The sequence below is a fragment of the Panthera uncia genome (assembly GCF_023721935.1).
Source record: "Panthera uncia isolate 11264 chromosome C1 unlocalized genomic scaffold, Puncia_PCG_1.0 HiC_scaffold_4, whole genome shotgun sequence".
In the NCBI taxonomy this organism is placed as follows: Eukaryota; Metazoa; Chordata; class Mammalia; order Carnivora; family Felidae; genus Panthera; species Panthera uncia.
This window is the reverse complement of record NW_026057585.1, coordinates 25,265,535-25,286,984: the sequence shown is the minus strand read 5'-3', so window position 1 is coordinate 25,286,984 and position 21,450 is coordinate 25,265,535. Positions and strand designations below refer to the sequence as shown.

Genomic DNA, 21,450 nt, shown 5'->3' with positions numbered 1-21,450 from the left:
TGACCCTGGGTTGGGTTCTGAGGACCCCTGTCCTGTGTGTTTGGGGGGAGAGGCCACAAAGGAACAACAAACGGAGAGCTGATACTTGTATGATAATAACAGCTTCCTATATTTGAAAGTTAGAGTACCCTGGGACTCAGTTCTTAGTCTTCCACTAATTTCTAACTATACTCAATCCCTTGGTGATCTCATCCAGTTTCTTCTTTTAAGTACCATCATGTAAACACCGAAGAGTCCAAAATTCACATTCAGTCAGACCGGAGCTCTCTCCTGAACTTTGCGTTCACAGATCAAACTGCATAGTCAACATCTTTGCAAGTATACTTAAAGACATAGCACACTTGGTCCTCCTGCTCCCTCATGTAATCCTCTTTGCTTTTTTCTGATAGCTTGGGCCAATGATCTAGATGTCATCCTCTACTCATCTCTTTCCCACACCCACACACATCGTATCTGCCTATAGACAAAATTTATCTCTACCTTCAAAATTCATCCAGAATCTGACCACTTCGCATCACATCCATTTTTGCCATTCTTGTCCAAACCACACTGCTCTCTCACAGGATCACTGCTAAGGCCTCCAAACTCCTTTCCTTGCTTCTGCCCTTCTCCTCTTTAGTTTAGTCAGCAGCCAAAATGATCCTACTAAAATATAAATCAGGGGCGCCTAAACAACATGCTACAAACCACCAATGAGTCAACAAAGAAATCAAAGAAATAAATGAATCAATACATGGAGACAAATGAAACTGGAAACATAATGGTCCAGAAATCTTTGGGACACAGCAAAAGCAGCTCTGTGAGAAAAACTCATAGCAATACAGGCCTACCACAAGAAACAAGAAAAATCTCAAGCAAGCAAACCTTACACCTAAAGGAATTAGAAAAAAAAAACAAACAAAACCCAAAGTTAATAAAAAGGTAGGAAATAATAAAGATCTGAGTGGACATAAGTGAAACAGAGACTTTAAAAAAGCAATAGAAAAGATCAATGAAACCAAGAGCTGGTTCTTGGCAAAGATAAGCAAAATTGATAAAATTGTAGCCAGACTCATCAAGAAAAAAAAGAGAAAGGACCCAAGTAAATAAATCAGAAATGAAAGAGAAATAACAACCAACACCACAGAAATATAAAGGATTGTAAGAGACTTCTCTGAAAAATTATATACCAACAAATTAGACAACCTAGAAGAAATGGTTAAATTCTTAAAAAAAGATAATCTTCCAAAACTGAATCAGGACAAGATCTGAACAGAATGATTACTAGTAACAAAATTAAGTCAGTAATCCAAAAAACTCCCCCAAAGCAAAAGTCCAGGACCAGACAGATATACAGAATTCCTCTTAAACTATTCCAAAATATAGAAGAGGAAGGAAAGCTTTCACATACATTCTATAAGGCCAGCATTACCCTGATACCAAAACCAGACAAAGACACCACAAGAAAATAAAAAACCCACAAGCCAATATCCCTGATGAACATAGATGCGAAAATCCTCAACAAAATATCAGCAAACCACACTCAACAATATGTTAAAAGGATTATTCACCACCACCAAGTGGGATTTATTCCAGGGGTGCAAGAATGGTTCAATATTCACAAATCAATCAATGTAATACACTATATCAAACAAAATGAAGGATAAAAATCATGATCATTTCAGATGCAGAGAAAGCATTTGACAAAATTCAACATCCATTCGTGATAAAAACTCTCAACAAAGTGAGGTTAGAGAAAACATATCTCAATATAATAAAGGCCATATATGAAAACACACAGCTGACACCATACTCAATGGTAAAAAACTGAGAGCTTTTCCCCTTATATCAGGAGCAAGACAAGCATATCCACTCTTACCACTTCTTATAACATAGTACTGGAAGACCTAGTCACAGCAATCAGACAAGAAAAAAAAATAAAAGGCATACAAATTGGTCAGAAAGAAGTTAAACTGTCATTATTTACAGATGACATGATACTATATGCATAGAAGACTTTATAGACTCCACCAAAAAACTATCATAATAATTGGATTCAGTAAAGTTGCAGGGGATAGAATTAATATACAGAGATTGGTTGCATTCCTATACACTTAACAAAGTAGTAGAAAGAGAAATTAAGAAAACAATTCATTTACAACTGCACCAAAGGAAATAAAATGCCTATGAATAAACTTAGCCAAACAGGTGAAAGATCTGATCTCTGAAAATTATAAAACACTGATAAAATAAACTGAAGACAACACAAACAAATGGAAAGACATGCCACAATCATGGATTGGAATAACATTCAAAGTAATCTATACATTCACTGCAACTCCTATCAAAATACCAAGCACTGTTGACAGAACTGTAACAAATGATCCTAAAATTTGTACGAAACCACAGAAGACCCTGAACAGTCAAAGCAATCTTGAGAAAGAAGAACAAAGCTGTAAACATCACCGTTTCAGATTTCAAGATATACTACAAAGCTATAGTATAAAAAAAATATGCTACTGGCACAAAAACAGACTCATAGATTAATGTAATGGAATAGAGAATCCAGAAATAAACTTATGCTTATACGGTCAGTTAATCTATTGACAAGGGAGGAAAGAATATACAGTGAGGTGCTGGAAAATGGTGCTGGAAAAATTGAACAGCTATATGCAAAACAACGAAACTAGACCACTTTCTAACACCATACCTTAAAAAAAAAAAAAAACCAAAAAACTTAAAATGAATTAAAGGTGAGACAGGAAACCATAATACTCCTAGAATAAAGCACCGGCAATAATTTCTTGGATATCTGCCATAGAAACATTTTTCTAGATATGCTTCCTAAGGCAAGGGAAACAAAAGCAAAAATAAAATATTGGGATTACATAAAAATAACAAGTTTTTGCACAGCAAAGGAAACCATCAACAAAACAAAAGGCAACCAAATGAATGGGAGAAGATATATGTAAATGATATATTCAATGGAAGGTTAATATTCCCCATATATAAAGAGCTTATACAACTCAACACCAAAAAAACAAATAACCTGATTAAAAATGGACAAAAGACCTGAACAGACGTTTTTCCAAATAAGACATGCAGATAGCCAATATATACATGAAAAGATGTTCAACATCACTAATTATCAGAGAAATGCAAATCAAAGCCACAATGAAATATCTCCTTATCCCTGTCAGAATGCCTTGAATCAAAAAGGTAAGGAATAACAATGGTTGGTGAAGATGTGGAGAAAAAGGAACTCTTGTGCACTGTTGGTGGGAATGTAAATTGGCGCAGCAACTGTGGAAAACTATATGACGATTCCTCAAAATATTATAAATAGAAATACCATATGATTCAATGATTCCACTTTTGGGAATTTGCCCAAAGAAAACAAAAACACTAATTCAAAAAGATATATGCACCCCTATGTTTATCGCAGCATTATTTACAATAACCAAGATATGGAAGTAACCCAGTGTCCACTGACAGATTAATGGGTAAAGAAGATTTATACACATGGATTATCAACTATAAAAAGGAGGAGATCTTGCCATTTGTGGCAACATGCACGGACCTAGACGGACCTAGAGAGTATTATGCTAAGTGAAATGAGTTTCTTTTTCTTTTTCTTTCTTTTTTTTTTTTTTTGAAGAGAGTCAATCTTTTATATATTTGTTTAATTTTAAGTGAGCAAAGATCTTTATAGCATTGGACAAAAAGGAAATTCAGTTCTTTACTAGAATGGCACTACAAACTCCCTTTTGCATCATAATAATCAAAGAACAGTTGCTTTTTTTTAATTTTAATGTTTATTTATTTTTGACAGAGAGAGAGACAGAGCATGAGCGGCGGAGGGGCAGAGAAAGAGGGAGACACAGAATCCGAAGCAGGCTCTAGGCTCCGAGCTGTCAGCACAGAGCCTGACGCGGGGTTCGAACTCACAGACCGTGAGATCATGACCCGAGATGAAGTCGGACACTCAACCGACTGAGCCACCCAGGCACCCCAAAGTGCGGTTGCTTTTTAAATTTTGTAGAACATGGGGCGCCTGGGTGGCTCAGTCGGTTAAGCGGCCGACTTCTGCTCAGGTCATGATCTCACGGTCCGTGAGTTCGAGCCCCGCGTCAGGCTCTGTGCTGACAGCTCAGAGCCTGGAGCCTGTTTCAGATTCTGTGTCTCCCTCTCTCTAACCCTCCCCCGTTCATTCTCTGTCTCTCTCTGTCTCAAAAATAAATAAACATTAAAAAAAAAATTAAATTTTGTAGAACTTGTCTATAAAAATACCTAGCCCTGGTGTGTGGGGCTATGATTTCCCTTACATGTGGAATCTAAAAACAAACGAATAAACAAAAACAGAAACAGACCAATAAACAGAGAACAAACTGACGGTTGCCAGAGGGAGGGAACACAGCTGGGAGGATGGGCAAAATAGGTGAAAGCCAGTGGGAGATACAGGCTTTCAGTTATGGAATGAATAAGTCACTGGAATAAAAGGTACAGTACAGGGAATATAGTCAATAGTACTATAAAAACGTTTTATTGTAACAGATGGCAGCTACACTTGTGGTGAATGCAGCATAACATACAACCTTGTCAAATAACTATGCTGTACACCTGAAAGTAATGTAACATTGTGTGTCAACTACACTTCAATTAAAGAAAAAGTAAAAATAATAACAATAAAAATAAAATTAAAAGATCACATCGCTCCTCTACCTAAAGCTTCCCAATTGCTCCCCATTTCACACACAGGGAAAAAAATTCTAAGACTAAAAACAGACAACATGGCCTTAAAACAATCTGATCCCAACATGCCCACCTTGATGTCTATGGGCTCATAATCTGTTCAGCTCTTCCTCACTTACTTTGCTTTGGCCAATTTGACCTCTTCGTTATTTCAAGAACATGCCAGGCATAACCCCACCTCAAGATCTTCTTTGCAGTTATTGTTTTCTCCAAGAATTCTCTTTCCCCAGATGGCTTTATACTTCACCTCCCTCAGGTCTTTGTTCAAATGCCACCTTTCATGGCCACTCTAACCTAAAATTGCAACCTCCCTTTAACCCCCCAATATTCCCTATTTCTTTGCCTTGCTTTATTTTTCTCCTTAGCATTTATCACTAACACATTACAAATTTTACTTGATTATCTTGTTTATTGTTTCCCCATTGGAATGCAGCCACCATGAGGGCAGAGATTCTTGCATGTTTTATTTACTACTATATCACTAGCACGCAGTAGGTGTTCAATAAGAATCTGTTAAATAAATGAATGAATGCTAAATATATATTTATGAAGGAAAAAAATTCAACCTAGAATTCCAAATGCAGTATGCAATCAAAGGAAGATCAAAACCAAAACATATTCTCAGGAAAACAAAAAACACGGAAAGAATAAATCACTTAACAGACCTTCCATTGAAAGAACTAATAAAAGACATACTCTGGAAAAAAGACATTTGATCCAAAAGGAAGGCGTAGAAAGAATAAGCAAAGAAAATGCTATATAAATCTAAATAAGCACTGACTGTATAAAATAATAGTAATAAGTAATTTGGGCGGTATAAAAACAAGGTAGAACCAAAACACTAAACAATAGTATGTAAGATGGGAAGGGGTGCTCACACTTAAAACATTCTAGGGGCGCCTCAGTCAGTTAAGCGTCTGATTTCGGCTCAGGTCATGATCTTGCTATCTGTGAGTTCGAGACCCACGTCAGGCTCTGTGCTGACAGCTCAGAGCCTGGGGCCTGCTTTGGATTCTGTGTCTCCCTCTCTCTCTCTCTGCAACTCCCCCGCTCACACTCTGTCTCTCTCTCTCTCTCTCTCTCTCAAAAATAAACATTAAAAAAAATTTGTTTTAATTCTAAAAGCCTTGTTTTTCAGGAGGAGGATGGAGATATTAAGTTTTTGACTTTGAGTTAGGTATCCATGTAGACATTTAAGAATAATGTCTTGGGAGAATAGAATAATTTCCATTCTAGGGGAAGGAAAAAAGGGAATATAAAGAAAGCTAATTAATCCAAACAGAAGATAGGAAGGGAGGATGAAAAGAGTCAAAAATCTTTCGGTAAGTAGAAAGAATCAAATAAAATAGTAGAAATAAATTTAATACATTAATAATCACAATAAATGTACAGGTACCAAACAAGCTACTTCAAAACCAAAAATCATTGTCTTTTACTTTTAAAAAGTGTTATATGTCTTTTATAAAAGACACACCTAAAACACAACATATCAAAAAGTAAAAATAAAGAGATGGATAAAGATATACCATGTGAACACTGTAGCACAGATTACAAAAGTGGCAGGAGAATATTATGAAAATAATTATGTTAACACATTTGTAAACTCATAAAAAATGGACATATTCCTAGAAAAATATCTTAGCAACATTGTCTTAAGAACAAACAGAAAGTCTGAAGAGTCTATAGCTACAACAAAAAGAACACATCAGGGCTAGGTATTTTTATAGACAAGTTCTACAAAATTTAAAAAGCAACTGCGCTTTGATTATTATGATGCAAAAATGAGTTTGTAGTGCCATTCTAGTAAAGAACTGAATTTCTTTTTTGTTCAATGCTATAAAGATCTTTACTCGGGGCGCCTGGGTGGCTCAGTTGGTTAAGCATCCGACTTCAGCTCAGGTCACGATCTTACAGTCTGTGAGTTCGAGCCCCGTGTCGGGCTCTGTGCTGACAGCTCAGAGCCTGGAGCCTGCTTCAGATTCTGTGTCTCCCTCTCTCTCTGCCCCTTCCCCACTCATGCTCTGTCTCTGTCTCAAAAATAAATAAAAACATTAAAAAAAAAAGATCTTTGCTCACTTAAAATAAGCAAATATATAAAAGATTGACTCTGTTCAAAAAAAAAAAAAAAAAAAAAAGAGCAACTGATATTTACCCAAATGTCTACATGGATACCTTACCTCCTTATTTATTATATTGTTGTGTTCTTCACAGAACAAAAAGCTGTATACTAATGAGATTAGTTTAACCTTGATACTTAGGAACAGCACAAGAAAGGACAAGTACAGGGGAATCCTATTCATGAACATTAATGAAAAAACCCTACAAATATATTTGTAAACAAAATCCAGCAATGTGTTAAAATATAACTCGCTATGAACAAACTGGGTTTATTCCAAGAATACCACAATAGTTTATACCATGTAACTGCCCATGAAAACAGATAAAATGGGAAAAACAATATGATTATCTGAGACGAAGAAAAGACATTTGATAAAAATCAACTAAATATGATTTAAAAGTAAACTCTTGGAAAATTTTTAAAATCAGAAAGAATATAAGGATGACCAGTACATTGCTTCTATTAGTTATTGTTCTGGAGAGTCTGACAACAAAATGAGAAAAAGAAAGAAAAGGTGTAAAGATTAGAAAGAATCACAATTGTTACTATTTGCAGATGATATTATTTTGATAACATAAAAGTGTACATAACATAATATGATATCTTGATAACATAAAAGTGTACAAATTATTGGAATTAATTAGAGTGTAGCAAGGTGGTTCTTACAAGATCACTATACTCCAATCAATTATATTTCTATATACTGAAACACAGGAAAGATCATTAAAAGGTATATCACTTACAATGATAAGGACACAATACAAGGTACGTAGAAATAAAAACAACAAAAAATATGCAAAACTCTTGTGACGAAAATTAAAAACGTTACTGAAAAGCATTAAAGGAAACCTAAATAATGGAGAGATGGATGATGTCCTGGGACAGGAAGATACCATCACGTAGATTTAAGTTCTCTTCAAACTGATGCATGGATTCAATTCAATTCATACAAAACTTTTAGTATGTTTCTTTGTGAACTTGCCAAAGCTAACTCAAAAACCCATGTGAAAAAGAAAGAACACCTAAAATACTCCTGAAGAGTAAGACTATGGGAGCTTGATATTAGCAGCAGACAAACCTGTTAACAAAGAAGAAAACTCATACACAGATCTATACATACGCAGAAACTTGATATAACAGGGGTAGCACTGCACATTAGTGAAAAAAGGAGCATTCAGTAAATGGTGCTGAGCCAGTACTCACAACTACTGTACTAGACAGTGCAGATCTAGACTGTTCAGTATTCTTGGCTAATAAGGGCTCTGCCAGCAAATGTATTGATCACTACTGATTTCTTCACCAAGACTCCCTCTTCCCAGTCTTGTGAGCCCCATGGAAGATACACAATGGATAGCTGTCTGTGGGGGAGGTGGGGGTTGCAGGTATATCCCCCCCTTAATCTGTAGTGAAAACAAGAGAAGAGGAAGTGGATTCCTCCCCTTATCAAGTCTTGGTGGGAAGGTGTCTCTCCACCTGCCCTCTCCTCTAAGTGTGGCACATGGGGTGGCCAGCAGAAAGGACAACAGGCATGTTCATGCTATCACCCTCAGTGGCTCTCCTCTGCATTTTTGCAGAAACTCTTCCCAGCTTCAGATTCATAAGTATAAAACCTTTTAGGAATGAGACAGTATTTCTTTTCTAAGGAGACTTGCATTGCCCCAGCAGTAAATTAACTGATGGAAGGAAGTAGTCTAACAGAAATGCTTAGTCCTACAGTGGTGGTACCACTTTGATAGTAAGAAAAAATAACAGCACTTAAAAATTCAAAATCTTTGGCTTTTGTATTAAGGTGAATCAAATCTTGTTTGGACCTAGATGATATTATGTTAAGTAAAATAAGTCAGACAGAGAGAGACAAGTGCCATACGATTTCACTTAGAATGGAATCTAAAAAGCAAAAGAAACAAAGCAGAAACAGACCCATATAAACAGAGAACAAACTGGTGGCTGCCAGAGGTGAAAGGGCGAGGGAATGGGCAAAATGCATGAAGGAGAATGGGAAGTACAGGCTTCCAGTTATGGAATGAGTAAGTCACAGGGATGAAAGGCGCAGCATAGGGAATAGAGTCAGTGGTACTGTGACAGTTTTGCATGGTGACAGATGGTAGCTATACTTGTGGTGAGCACAGCATAACATGTAGAGTTATCAAATCACTATGTTTACACCTGAAACTAACGTTAACACTGTGTGCCAACTAGACTTCAATTAAAAAATAAATAAAGTGAATGACACCCAACTTATTGGGCTCTAAAGTGTCGACAACAACGTTCCAAATGTTTCATTAAACCATGAAATTCAGCAAATAAACAATCCATATGCTGATGGACCTGGAGGGAAATATTCAGTATATATACTGAATTAAAACTGGAGCCTCCGATTGGATGCAACTTTAGAAAGAAGAAAATAATATATACGCTAATAATTGAGTAAAAAGCTACCTGTTCCTTATGTTAAAAACAAGAATTTGTAATTTTTTAAATTTTATATTTTTAAGTAAACTTTATCACTGCTGTAACATAATACTATATTCCTCTTGTGCAAAAAATCACCATCATATTCTCCAAATTCTCTACCAATTCTAACATACACTATGATTCAATGACATTTTTAAGTCTCTGATGCCGCGAATAAACCCTGAAGCATTCTTTTCTAACTTAGTTTTTTGGGTTGGAAAAGAGTACACAAAAGAGGCCTATGAAGAAAAAGTTTCAGAGAAGACACGTTTAAGTAAGCGACACGTATTAGGCAGGACCTTACTTATACTTCTCGGTCTCAATTTTCTCATTTGTGAAATAAGGATATCGTTATCTGTCTCACACATTATTAAGAGGGCCAATAACTAGCACACAGGGATGAGTAGTGTCCCCCCTCAAATTCCTGTCCAGCTGGGATCTGTCAACGTGACCTTATTTGGAAACAGGTCTTGTAGATGGATCAAGTTAAGATGAGGTCATAGCGAATTGGGGTGGGCCATACACCCAATGACTGGTGTCTTTATGAGAAGGGAATGTGAAGACAGAGACACAGAAATGGCCCTGTGACAATGGAGGCAGAGATTAAAATGATGCTGCTACAAGCCAAGGAACACCAAGGACTGCTGGCAACCATGAGAAGTGAGGAAGATTCTCTCCCCTTCAGAGAGAACACGGCCCAGCAGACTCCTTGACTGCAGACTTGTAGCCTGAACACTCAGAATGTGGTACTCTGTTATAGCAGACCACAAGAAACAAATACAGCATTGATGCCTAAAACAGAAATGAAGCATTTGGCTCATCTCCCACATAGAAAAAACATACCATACATTTTGTTAGGGCTCAATTCACGGCAGGCAGATTCTAATGTTGTTTGACATGGACTCTCCAAGAACACATTTCCATAGTGTTTTAGTTAGGGATCATGTTTACAAGTGACTAAAACTTAACTGGAGTTTAAAAGGCCTGGGAATGGAGTGGAGTGGGGTGGGGAGGTGAGAGAGGGAATTGAGGGGGAGTGACAGAGGGGTGATATTAGTGGATCCTGATTTTCCCATGCAGATGCAGCTGGGCGTCTGGAGTTACTAAAGGCAGGACTCACCATCTGGTTTCTTATTTTATTCTTCCTGTGCATTAATTTCCTTCTTTTCTCCAACTGTAGTCTGTCTTTACCCACCACATGAAAACATGACTGCCAGCAGCTCCCAAGTCTTAGCTTTCACAGAGTTTGCCCCCAAAGAAAGACTGTCTCCATTTTCTGGGTCCCCAAGTCCAAAATGCCCAGTGAAACACTTTGAGGGGCCTGAGCGGGGTCAGCTTCCACTCCTGACCCACCTGCTGCCACCCCATGGCTGGGAAGGCACCAGAGGAGGGATGGATGGAGACAATCTACACAAGTACTAGCTCCGGTTCCCTTCATGATAAAGCACAGTTTCACATGGGTTCTTTTACCCCAAATTCTCACTAAAATGCTAAAGCGAGCAGCGAGAGGTACAGAAGTAATTATAAAGGCAGATACAAAGACAATTTGAAGACAAAGAAGTTGTCATAGATAAATCATCGAGAAATGCAGGACCTTGATAAAGAACTTTTAGTGAAGAGCCAATAAGCACATCAACTGGATGTCTTATGTAAGTTTAAATAAAAAAATTTTCACAGTTGGACTTAACTGAAAAATAATTTCCTTCCTTTACAAGAATAAAAAAGAATGTAACAAATTAAGCTACCACTCGAAGATACACTTTAAAGGAAGTCTTATCTTTCGGTAGTAGAGGAAATACATTTCATCAGCAATAAACATTTGACTGCCCTGTAAGGGCAGGGCACTGAGGTGCCACAAGATTGTTTCTAGAGATAATTAAACTCAATATATGACTTTTAACTTTCTTAGAAATAGAAATGATCACTTACCATAGTACTGGGGTCTCTATCAGCTCGATTTCGTTCAAAAGAATTTATTTTATGGGCACTCATTTCATCAGTATCAGCAATGATATAATGTCTGGGAGAGTAAGCATTGGACAGGTGCTCAAGCAGCCTCAGGATCTCAGTGGTGTGCCCACCTGGAAAAAATATTGAAAGGCCTAAGATTAAAAATCCCACAATGTGGGGGCACCTGGGTGGCTCAGTTAGTTAAGCGTCCAACTTTGGCTCAGGTCATGATCTCCCCGTTCATGGGTTCCAGCCCCGCATCGGGCTCTGTGTTGACAGCTCAGAGCCTGGAGCCTACTTCAGATTCTGTGTCTCCCCTTCTCTCTACCCCTCCCCTGCTTGCACTCTGTCTCTCTGTGTCTCTCTCTCTTTCAAAAATAAATTTAAAAAATTTTTTTAAAAATTAAAAATGCCACAATGTGGTTATTAGAGGGGAGGCAGGTGGGGGGATGAATTAATTAGGTGATGGGGATTAAGCAGTGTACTTGTTGTGATGAGCACTGGAAGTGTTGAATGTACATTGTACTTTACACCTGAAACTGATATTACGCTGTGTTAACTGGAATTGAAATAAACATTGAAAAGAAAAAAGAAATGCCCAACGGACATATCCATTTGGCTCTGCTATACTAATGGTATGTTTTATGTATTCCTCAAAAGACAAAAGCAACATCTGGAAACAATAATCGATGCCCTTGTATAAATACTACTTTTATATGGGGGAAGAGGATAATAAAAGTAAAACAATAAAATTGGCACTAGCAGTAGGTGCTAAGGAGGCACAAAGAAGTAGAAGACACAATTCCTGTTACCAAGAAGCCTGGTACGAGGGGAAAGAATGCACACAGACATGTAAAGAGTGATGCAAGACAGCATAAAAAATTTAAATGAGGGCAGAGGGGAGGCAAGCAAATGGTTATGAAAACAACCTTGTAAGAGTAGGGGAGATCCCTGATAAAGCTGAAGCCGAAGCTAATGGACACAGAGCAGTAGGGAGGCCACTGGGTGGGATTATTAGGACATGAGATGGCAAAATCTGAGATGTGGGCTCAAGGAATGGGGGAAATACTGGGAAGAAGGACGAGAGTGAAAGCAGATCAGGAAAGTAGGTTGAAAAATGGAAAAACTGTCACTGAAGGTTTCTGGGCTGCGAAGTAATGTCAGGGGGGCATGAGCACTGACCCGCAGGGCTCGGGGATTCTTAAGGAAGACTTTTGTTCATCACTGTAACCCCAGCTCCTAAGAGAAGTCTCAGCACACTGCAGGCCATCAAATATTTACCAGTTTCACCAAACAATGGTTCAAAGTTTGAAACTGTACAATCTCCAACATTTTAATGCTTTAATTTCAAAACCATGAATTCAAAAATCGACTGTGTACATTGAGGTTTCCTTCATGGAAAAAAAAAACACAAAAGCACATCAATCTATCGCATTATCTATGCAGCATTTTTAAGCAAAGCAATCAAACTCCTTCTCAACGAGCCCTATCATACCCATTTAGTTTCATTTCACAATCTCTCAGCCTCAGCCAGATTGATGTCCTTAACATTCTCTCTATTCATCTTGTTATCTCCTCCTTGTCTCTGGTCACACTGTTCCCCCCACCTACTAAACTCTCCTCCACTGCTACTGTTGCAAGAAAGTGCTTTCGATAGTGAAACAGTGAACATATAGAACAAATTAAGCATGTGGTTTCTCCCCATACACATATTTTATTATAGTAGAAAGGGAAGGATTACTCTCTACATTGCAGAAGGGACTAGATGTAGAAATAAAATTGGCATAGATTATGTGTGAGTTTCAGGAATTAGAATCATACTTTAGCTTTGTAACTTGTCACCCATCTTTGTGTCTGGGGCATGTAATTTACACATCTGATTTATGCTCATTTTTGTATTTTTGTTTTTAGCCTTGAGAAAGTGTGGTGGTTTGCAAAGTAGGTACTTGCTTTCACAGCTGGACCAATTAAGGATAAAAAGGATAATTTCCACATTTTCCACTGCAATTAAAACTTCATTATACCTGCTTTAACAGTCTTTTCTTTTCTTAAAAGGAAACACTTACTGAATACATTCTTTGAAGATTTAACCTTGCCACCAACTGAAGTCATTACAATGATGGGTCTTGTCTTCCATTTTACTCTTTTATTAAGATATATTCTTTGGGAACAAAATCTTCTCAGTTCTACCTTACATAATGCTCAATGTCACTCATCATCAGGGAAATAAAAATCAAAGCCACACTGAGATACCAGCTCACACTGGTCAGAATGGCTAAAATGAACAAATCAGGAAACTACAGATGCTGGCAAGGATGTGGAGAAACGGGAACCCCCTTGCAGTGTTGGTGGGAATGCAAACTGGTGAAGCCACTCTGGAAAACAGTGTGGAGGTTCCTCAAAAAAATTAAAAATAGATCTACCCTGTGACCCAGCAATAGCACTACTAGGAATTTACCCAAAGGGTACAGGAGTGCTGATGCATAGGGGCACATGTACTCCAATGTTTATAGCAGCACTTTCAACAATAGCCAAATTATGGAAAGAGCCCAAATGTCCATCAATTGACGAATGGATAAAGAAGATGTGGTTTATATATATAATGGAATACTACCTGGCAATGAGAAAGAATGAAATCTGGCCATTTGCAGCAATGTGGATGACACTAGAAGGTATTATGCTGAGTGAAATAAGTCAGAGAAGGACAGGTATCATATGTTTTCACTCATATGTGGATCTTAAGAAACTTAACAGAAGGCCATGGGGGAAGGGAAGGGGAGAAAATAGTTACAGAGAGGGAGGGAGGCAAACCACAAGAGACTCTGAAATACAGAGAACAAACTGAGGGTGGACACGGGGGTGGGAGAGAGGGGAAAATGAGTGACGGGCATTGAGGAGGGCACTCGTTGGGATGAGCACTGGGTGTTGTATGTCAGCCAATTTGACAATAAATTGTATTTAAAAAAATACACCCAGAATCCAATCTCTTCTCTCCATCTCCTTTGCTCCTACCCAGCTCCAAGCCATATTACTCACATTGATTATGACCATAGCTTCCTGGTCTGCTCCCCCAGCTCCATTTGTCTATTCAAGTGTCTACGTCCATCTATTCTCAACACAGCATCCACTGTGACCCTATTAGAAAGAGTTGATCAAATGATTTACCTCTGCTCAAAACCCTCCTGTGGCTTCCCTTCTCACATGGAATAAAAGTCATCTTGTAATCTAACCCCTTAATTTGTTACCTTATGGGCCTCATCTGCTTCTACCCAGTTTTAAGTCTACTCCAGCCACTGTGGCCTCCCTGCTGTTGGACATCCTGTCATTCCCCCAAGGAGGCTTTCCCTTACAATTCTAAAACGCAATCCCCCTCCCTACCCCCTAGTATTTATCACCATATAATTTAATATGAAATCTATTTATTTCTTTTGTTTTTGTCTCCCCCTACCCTTGCTCAACCATGACATGACGGCAGGGACTTCTGTTCATTTTATTACTACTGTATCTCCAGTGCTTAGAAAACAGTAGGCACTCCTATTATCGATGAATGGGTAGATGAGCATTTGATATTAAATCTAAAATTTGGAGATCATATGTTGTTTCAAGGAAAAGTAGTAATTTCGATTGATGTTCTTTGAATGTAAGTGGTTGATTAATATCGTTTTATGGTATCTAAAGACTACTTTTTTGGTAGTCAAGGTAAACACTGAAAATGCCTTCCCCCTCCTCCAACATTTTGGGCATGTAGTGTTAAACTGTTCATCTGAATATAAGTCTTTCTTTGACTTGGATGATTCTTTGAGGGCCTTGACCTCTCCCTACCCTGAATGGTTTGAATGACAAGGAGCATTTGCCAGAGTAATTATCAGTCTTAATTCTGGTTCTCAGTCCACCAAATCTAATACTGTCAAATGAATGGCTGTAACATCCATTCATTCAAGACAGACACCTGGACATCATTCCTGAACCTTTCCTTTCCTTACTTCCTACTTTCAAACCACAAGATCTGTGATTTTTTTATCTCCTAAATCTTATTTAAATGCATATACTTCTCTCCATCCCCAAACCCATCACCCTAGTTAGGCTGTCATCATTTGTCATCTGAATTATTCAAAATGTTCCTACTTGTCTCCCTACTTCAATCTTTGTCAAAACATTCCCTTGACAATGCAGGCTGAATGATCTACGTAAAAGCTTAGATTTAATTGGGTCACTCTCCACTCAAAAGTGTTTTAAAAGATCCTTTGCTACCAGGATTAACAACAGTCACCATTTACTAAATGGGGTGCCTAGGTGGCTCAGTCGGTTAAGCATCTGACTCTTGATTTGGGCTCAGGTCATGATCTCACAGTCCTGAGATTGAGCTCTGACTTGGGCCCTGCGCTGAGCATGGAGGCTGCTTGAGATTCTCTTTCTCCCTCTGCCCTGCCCTGACATGCACACTTGCTCTCTCTCTCTCTAAATTTTTTTTTAAATGCTTATTATATGCCAAGCACTTTGCTAAACCCTTCTAATACTTCCATACTTAATCTCTCTTCACCTCTTCTCATCCCATATTTTTTAAGGTGGAAACAGAAGACTCAGTGAGGTTAAATAATTTGCCCAAGATCACCAAGTCAGTAAGTGGCAAAGATGTGACTCCACCCCAGGATTATGTCAATCTAGAACCTGTGTTCCTAACCCCTACATGGAAGGAAGCAGTGGAGTAGTGCCAATAGCTTTATAGAGCATGGTTTACAATGCTCTTAAGGATCTGTGCCTCGTTTACCTCTCCATGTTGAACTCAAAGCAACAGTGCCCTCCCACCGCCAGCCCTTGCAAGTGCTATCAACTTCTTTTGACACCCTTCCAGTTCTCAAAGCCCCAGCTCCCCTTTCCTGGTCATCTTTCAAGTCTCAGTTTAGACAGCACTTCTTCCCAGAATTTTCCGGTCTCACATTCAGATAAAGCGGTGCCCTTCCTGAAGACTTCCATAGCAGTCTGTACGTCCCAGATTACAGCAATTACCTTTTTTGTTTTTTTGTTTTAGTTTTATCTAATCTCCATTCCCTTCACTGCCGTACCCTTGCACCTTTCACACTGCTTGGGACACAGTCACTACTCCACTGTAAGTAGTAGTATTAGTTCTGTTATTTCCAGAGTTTAGCATAATGCCTGGTCTCTCCTAAATCTCCACATGATTAAGTGAATAAAGTAATGAATTACACTTGAACATAAGTTTACAACATTTGCTCATACTAAAATTATTATTGTATCTGGATGCAATCTCCTAGCATTTCTAAATATACACAATATATGTGTCTCTGTCAGAACTAGACCATCAAATTGTAAGCGCCTACAGAGCTGGTAATCTCTGTTTTGACTGTATTACCCGATAGGACAGCTTGTTGTTCATACTGTGACACAATATTCTGAAACGTGTATTGTTCTATGGTCAGGAGATTGTTGTTTCTATCCTCATGGATTTTGTGTATTTATAAATGTGGCAATTCACTTTGCTTCATTTATCATGCAGTGTTCGTGATTTCTAAACTAAACACAACATGCCTAGATTAACAACGCAAAACAGCTTTTACTGCTCAGGAAAATTGCAAGCTGGCATCATAAAGCTGCTGCGTCCCCTCCGTTCAATATACATAATATAGTAATATAATAATTTGTTAGAAAAATATACGCTACAGGGAAGCTCAATTATAGACAAGCGTAAGTTACTCATTTGTCATTAAAAGATGCCTGGGCCGCGTCAGCAAACCAGCATTTCGCCCTGGCTGGGCTGACCGGTTCCGGTAACGCAGGGAAACTACAAACTGCAGCATGCAATGCTCCAAAAGTGCTAAGGAGACCAGAGAAGAGCGTCGCGGTGCACTCTGGGGTTTGTAGTCACCGACCCACGCCCCACTACTTACCGGACCCAGCCACCACCAAGAGACTGAGAGACTGACGGGGCACAAGGACCCGAGAATGGAGCACTACCCACAGCCGCAGGGCCAGAAGAAGCACGGCCACCGCAGCTCCCGCCGCGGCTAGAATAAGGACGCTAACCATGCGTAGCTACGACACATGTGTACAGCCCCCACCCGTGCGGCCTCTGAGACAAGGTCAAAGTTCAACAAGTACGGGCGCTGTGGAGACTCAACCGGGGCGTGGCGACCCTCTTGATGGGCGGGGCTTGTCTACGCTGGGAGGAGTTCGGGGCGAGACGCGGAAGCCCCAGCCCCGAGGACTTTGATGGCTTGCCTCCCGGATTCTGCGCTGCTGCCGTCCAAGCACAAAGTGAAATTCGGCAAGTAAAGCGCAAAAGTGTGATTTCCCCCCGTGACGAAGTCAGGCCGCCTGTGCGCCCTAAAGGCCCCAGAGCTCCCAAGTTAGGAGGTGTTCCAGCGCCACTAACTGTGAATTCCACCTGAGGCCAATAGCACATACAGCCTTTTTTTCTTCTCTTTTCTCTCCTCTCCCCTTTCCTTCTTCCTCTTTTTTTTTTTTTTTTTTTTTTTTTTTTTTGTTTTCTTTGCTCTCTCTCTCTCTCTCTCTCTCTCTGCCAAGGAAAATGTTTCTGTTGCACATGCAGACATTACTGTGCTTGCCTATAAAAGGTACCTTGGTACAAAAAGTTGAATTGAGGGCCCTCATCTGAATCTCTTTCCGAACACTCGTGTATTTAACTTTTTCTAGGCATTTTCTCAGATCTCAGTGTGATCAGAGTGGCAGAGGGTGATCACCTCCAGTTATGCCATGGTCCTGAGAGGAGTGGAAGCTCAGTGGCTCAAGGTAGCAGGATAGAGAAGGCAGCGTCCTACAATTAGTATTCAGTTACTACAAAGCCAAAACCTCCCCCAGCTCCAATTTTGCTCATTTTTGTTGTCTATTTAATCCACATGGCAGCAATATAAAAATATGGAGATTACAGAAGTCCCTTCACCCCAAGTGTAATTTGCCTTCAGTCCAGTACAGACCTATAGGTTAGATAGGACAAGTGTACAGATAAACAGGTCCTGAAAGATGAAACAGACTGCTCAAGTGAAATAGTGGCAAATCTAGGTTTAGAAACCAGAAATCCTAACTCCTGCTTCATAGGAGTGTTACATTGTGTATTCCTTTGCTAAGCTCAGACTTGCTCGATTATCACATTTGCCTAGAGCCTAGCATGTGTCTTCCCTTTTTAAAAATTTTTAAAAAATGTTTATTTACTTATTTTGAGAGCGAGAGCAAATGAGCAAATGGGGGAAGGGCAGAGAGAGAGAATCCTTAGCAGCCTCCGTGCTGTCGGCACTCGATCATAGGAACCATGAGATCATAACGTGAGCCAAAATCAAGAGTCGGATGCATAACCAACTGAGCCACTCAGGCACCCCTAAAATGTGTCTTTTAATGTTTAGTTATTTTTGAGACAGAGGGAGATGGAGCATGAGCAGAGAAGGGGCAGAGAGAGAGGGAGACACAGAATCTGAAGCAGGCTCCAGGCTCTGAACTCTCAGCACAGAGCCTCATGTGGGGCTTGAACTCGTCAACCATGAGATCATGATCTGAGCTGAAGTCAGACACTCAACCAACTGAGCCGCTCAGGTGCCCCTAGAATGTGTCTTCTAAAATGCAGTCTTTTAAGAGAGGCCTGGGATCAGGTTATTTAACCAGTGTGTCAATTTCCCTTAGGCAAGTGTGGAAAACATTTAGGGATGTGAAAGCATCATTTTCTGGCTAATGGACCTCACAGCACGGAATATTCAGTCTTCCATCAAATCGTCTTAACCCTACATCCTTACAATAAGACCAAAAAGTGATTATTATTTCCCTCTTTACAGATAAAGACGCGCATTCTATAACAATTAAATAGTTTGGGGCACGTGGGTGGCTCAGTCGGCCAAGTGTCTTGCTTTTGATTTCGGCTCAGGTCATGATCTCATGATTCCTGAGATTGAGACCTGCGTCAGGCTCTGTGCTCTTGGGATTCTCTCTCTCCCTCTCTCTCTTCCCCTCCCCAACTCGTGCTTTCTCTCTCTCAAAGTAAATTAATAAATAAACATTAAAAAAAAGTTAAATAGTTTGCCTAAGATTTCTCAGCTAGTAATAATTGTGGGCTTAGAATTCAGTGCATCAAATTTTGATGAATTCAGAATCCCTTGGGCTTATAAATACATAGTTCAAAGTCCAGAGGTAGGGCCTCTGGCATGGTATAAAAAACAACTTAAGTATATTACAAAGGATATAGTTTTCTTTCATCTGCCCACTCTACTATTCCCAACAAGCGTTTCAACCTAAGACTCTCCCCTCATACTTAAAAGAAGATGTTAAGGTCTTAGAAATTACATCCAGATGGGGAAATCTCTGGAGCCAAAAAAAAAAAAAAGAGGTTATCTTGTCATTGGGTCTCTTTTTTAAGGGCGAGGAAACCTTTTCTGGAACCCCTCACAGCAGACTTTCTTTCACTCTGTCTGGCCGTGTTTATATCACTTGATTATTCATAAAAGGAATGACACCTCAGAGCTGGCTGGGGTCGGGTGGAGGATGGCGTACAGTTACCTGTTGTATCTGGCTATTTGATGGAGGGTGGGTACTGAACACAGTGGTCATTCTCTTGGAGAGAAGAAGTTGGAAGAGGGTAGAGGAGAGATGATTGTTGGTTAGGCAAATAATAGTGTTTGGATTGCTGTGAGACTGTTGTGTCCCAGACAGCTTTGTAACCCGACACAGGCATCGTAGATGTCAAGCATATTAATAATTACTAGACTGCCGGTCTCAGAAGACACCCATGCATTCTCCTTTACCCCATCTCCTCACTTGTGTAGTTACCTGTATCTGTAGGAAATATCAGCTTGACCACATTGGCATGCAGCTGGAATGAATGGAGATGATCAAGCATTTAGGGGCTGCCAATAAATGGAGCGAATGGAGGTAGAGTAGCAGACATTGTTTAGAGTTATTGGTTGAGTTATTCTGAATTAAGGCTAGGGTCAAACTGTTCAGTGTTCCTGACAAGAAAGCTGAGGAATGCAGAGAGGAGCTAGGTGGCAGGCAGGGACAGGAACAAAGTTGGGAACTCCTGAGCAAAATCAATGTCTGTTGGGCTGTGACAGGCGCAAAATGTATAGATAATCACAAGGTCAAGGAGCTGTCCTGGATTAATCAGGAAAGGCAAGGCTTAGTGGCAAGAGGCAGTAACTAAAATTTCTCTTGGGCAGGTAAGTTGCACTGACAATGCAAATTACAGATAGATGAAAGTAAATTGTATGCTGTGAAAGCACGAAAAATGTATTAATAATTGACGAAATGAATAATAATTTTGAGCCATAACTAATTTTAAGTAAAGTCTGTGGGAAGTGATTTTTATTATCTTCTTAACTCTATTTTCTTAAGTTTCTTTGGCAAATATCTATAATTCATGAATATTTTAAAAGTTAGGATTATTTTGCACTATTCAGTAGGATTATACTGAATACTCAGAACCTGCTATGTGCCAGATTTAGTTACAGAGGATCTCATATGAATAGGAAAGGACAATAGCCCAGACAAGAAACTTAGGTTAGAAAGATGACAGCGGAAATAGAAGAGGATAGATTTGAGATATATTTTATGGATAGAGTCATTAAGACTTGTTGATGGATTAGATATTGGGGATCAAGATGGCTTCTAGAGTTTTCACCTCAAAACTGGTTGGATGGTGTCATTTGCTAAGAATAGACAGACAGGAAGAGAAACAAGCTTTTGTGGGTAGAGAAAGGGGAGGAGAGGATGAAAATGAAGTGTTCTGGTTTGGATGTTACTTTGAATAACCTGTTAGGCATCCAAGTGGTTATGTCAAATAGGTAGTTTCATGTACAAATCTGAAGCTTGGGTCAGAGCCAGAGGTATAAATTTAGAACTCAGCATAAACATGGTGCTGAAAGCCATGGGAATGAGTGAGATCACCTAGGGAGGGAGTATAGGTCAGACCTGTGCAATAGAACTTTCTGCTTTCATGGAAAGGTTTTACGTCCATGTTGTCCACTATCTACATGCACCTACTGAGCACTTGAAATGTGGTTAGTACAATTGAGGAACTGGATTTTAATTTTATTTCATTTAAATTATTTTAATTTTAAGTAGACACATGTGGCTAGGTGCTACTATATTGGACAGCTCAGGATTGAGAAGAGTATGGGGTCATCAACATTTTGAGGTCTAATAAAGGAGATTTAGCCAGCAAGGAAGATAGAGAAGGG

The 21,450-nt window shown here is 39.3% G+C and overlaps 1 protein-coding gene across 1 annotated transcript in view; it reads right to left on the bottom strand.

The window, feature by feature from the left end:
• ALG14 (ALG14 UDP-N-acetylglucosaminyltransferase subunit) overlaps positions 1 to 17,397 on the bottom strand; it is a 101,815-nt gene extending 84,418 nt beyond the window's left edge. Inside the window, exons 1-2 of the mRNA XM_049616770.1 lie at positions 17,161 to 17,397; positions 11,234 to 11,385 (exon numbers count right to left, since the gene is read on the bottom strand). Coding sequence (XP_049472727.1) covers positions 11,234 to 11,385; positions 17,161 to 17,299 — 291 coding nt within the window. The 5' untranslated portion in view covers positions 17,300 to 17,397. The remainder of the gene's footprint in view (positions 1 to 11,233; positions 11,386 to 17,160) is intronic.
• Positions 17,398 to 21,450: the final 4,053 nt, after the last annotated feature.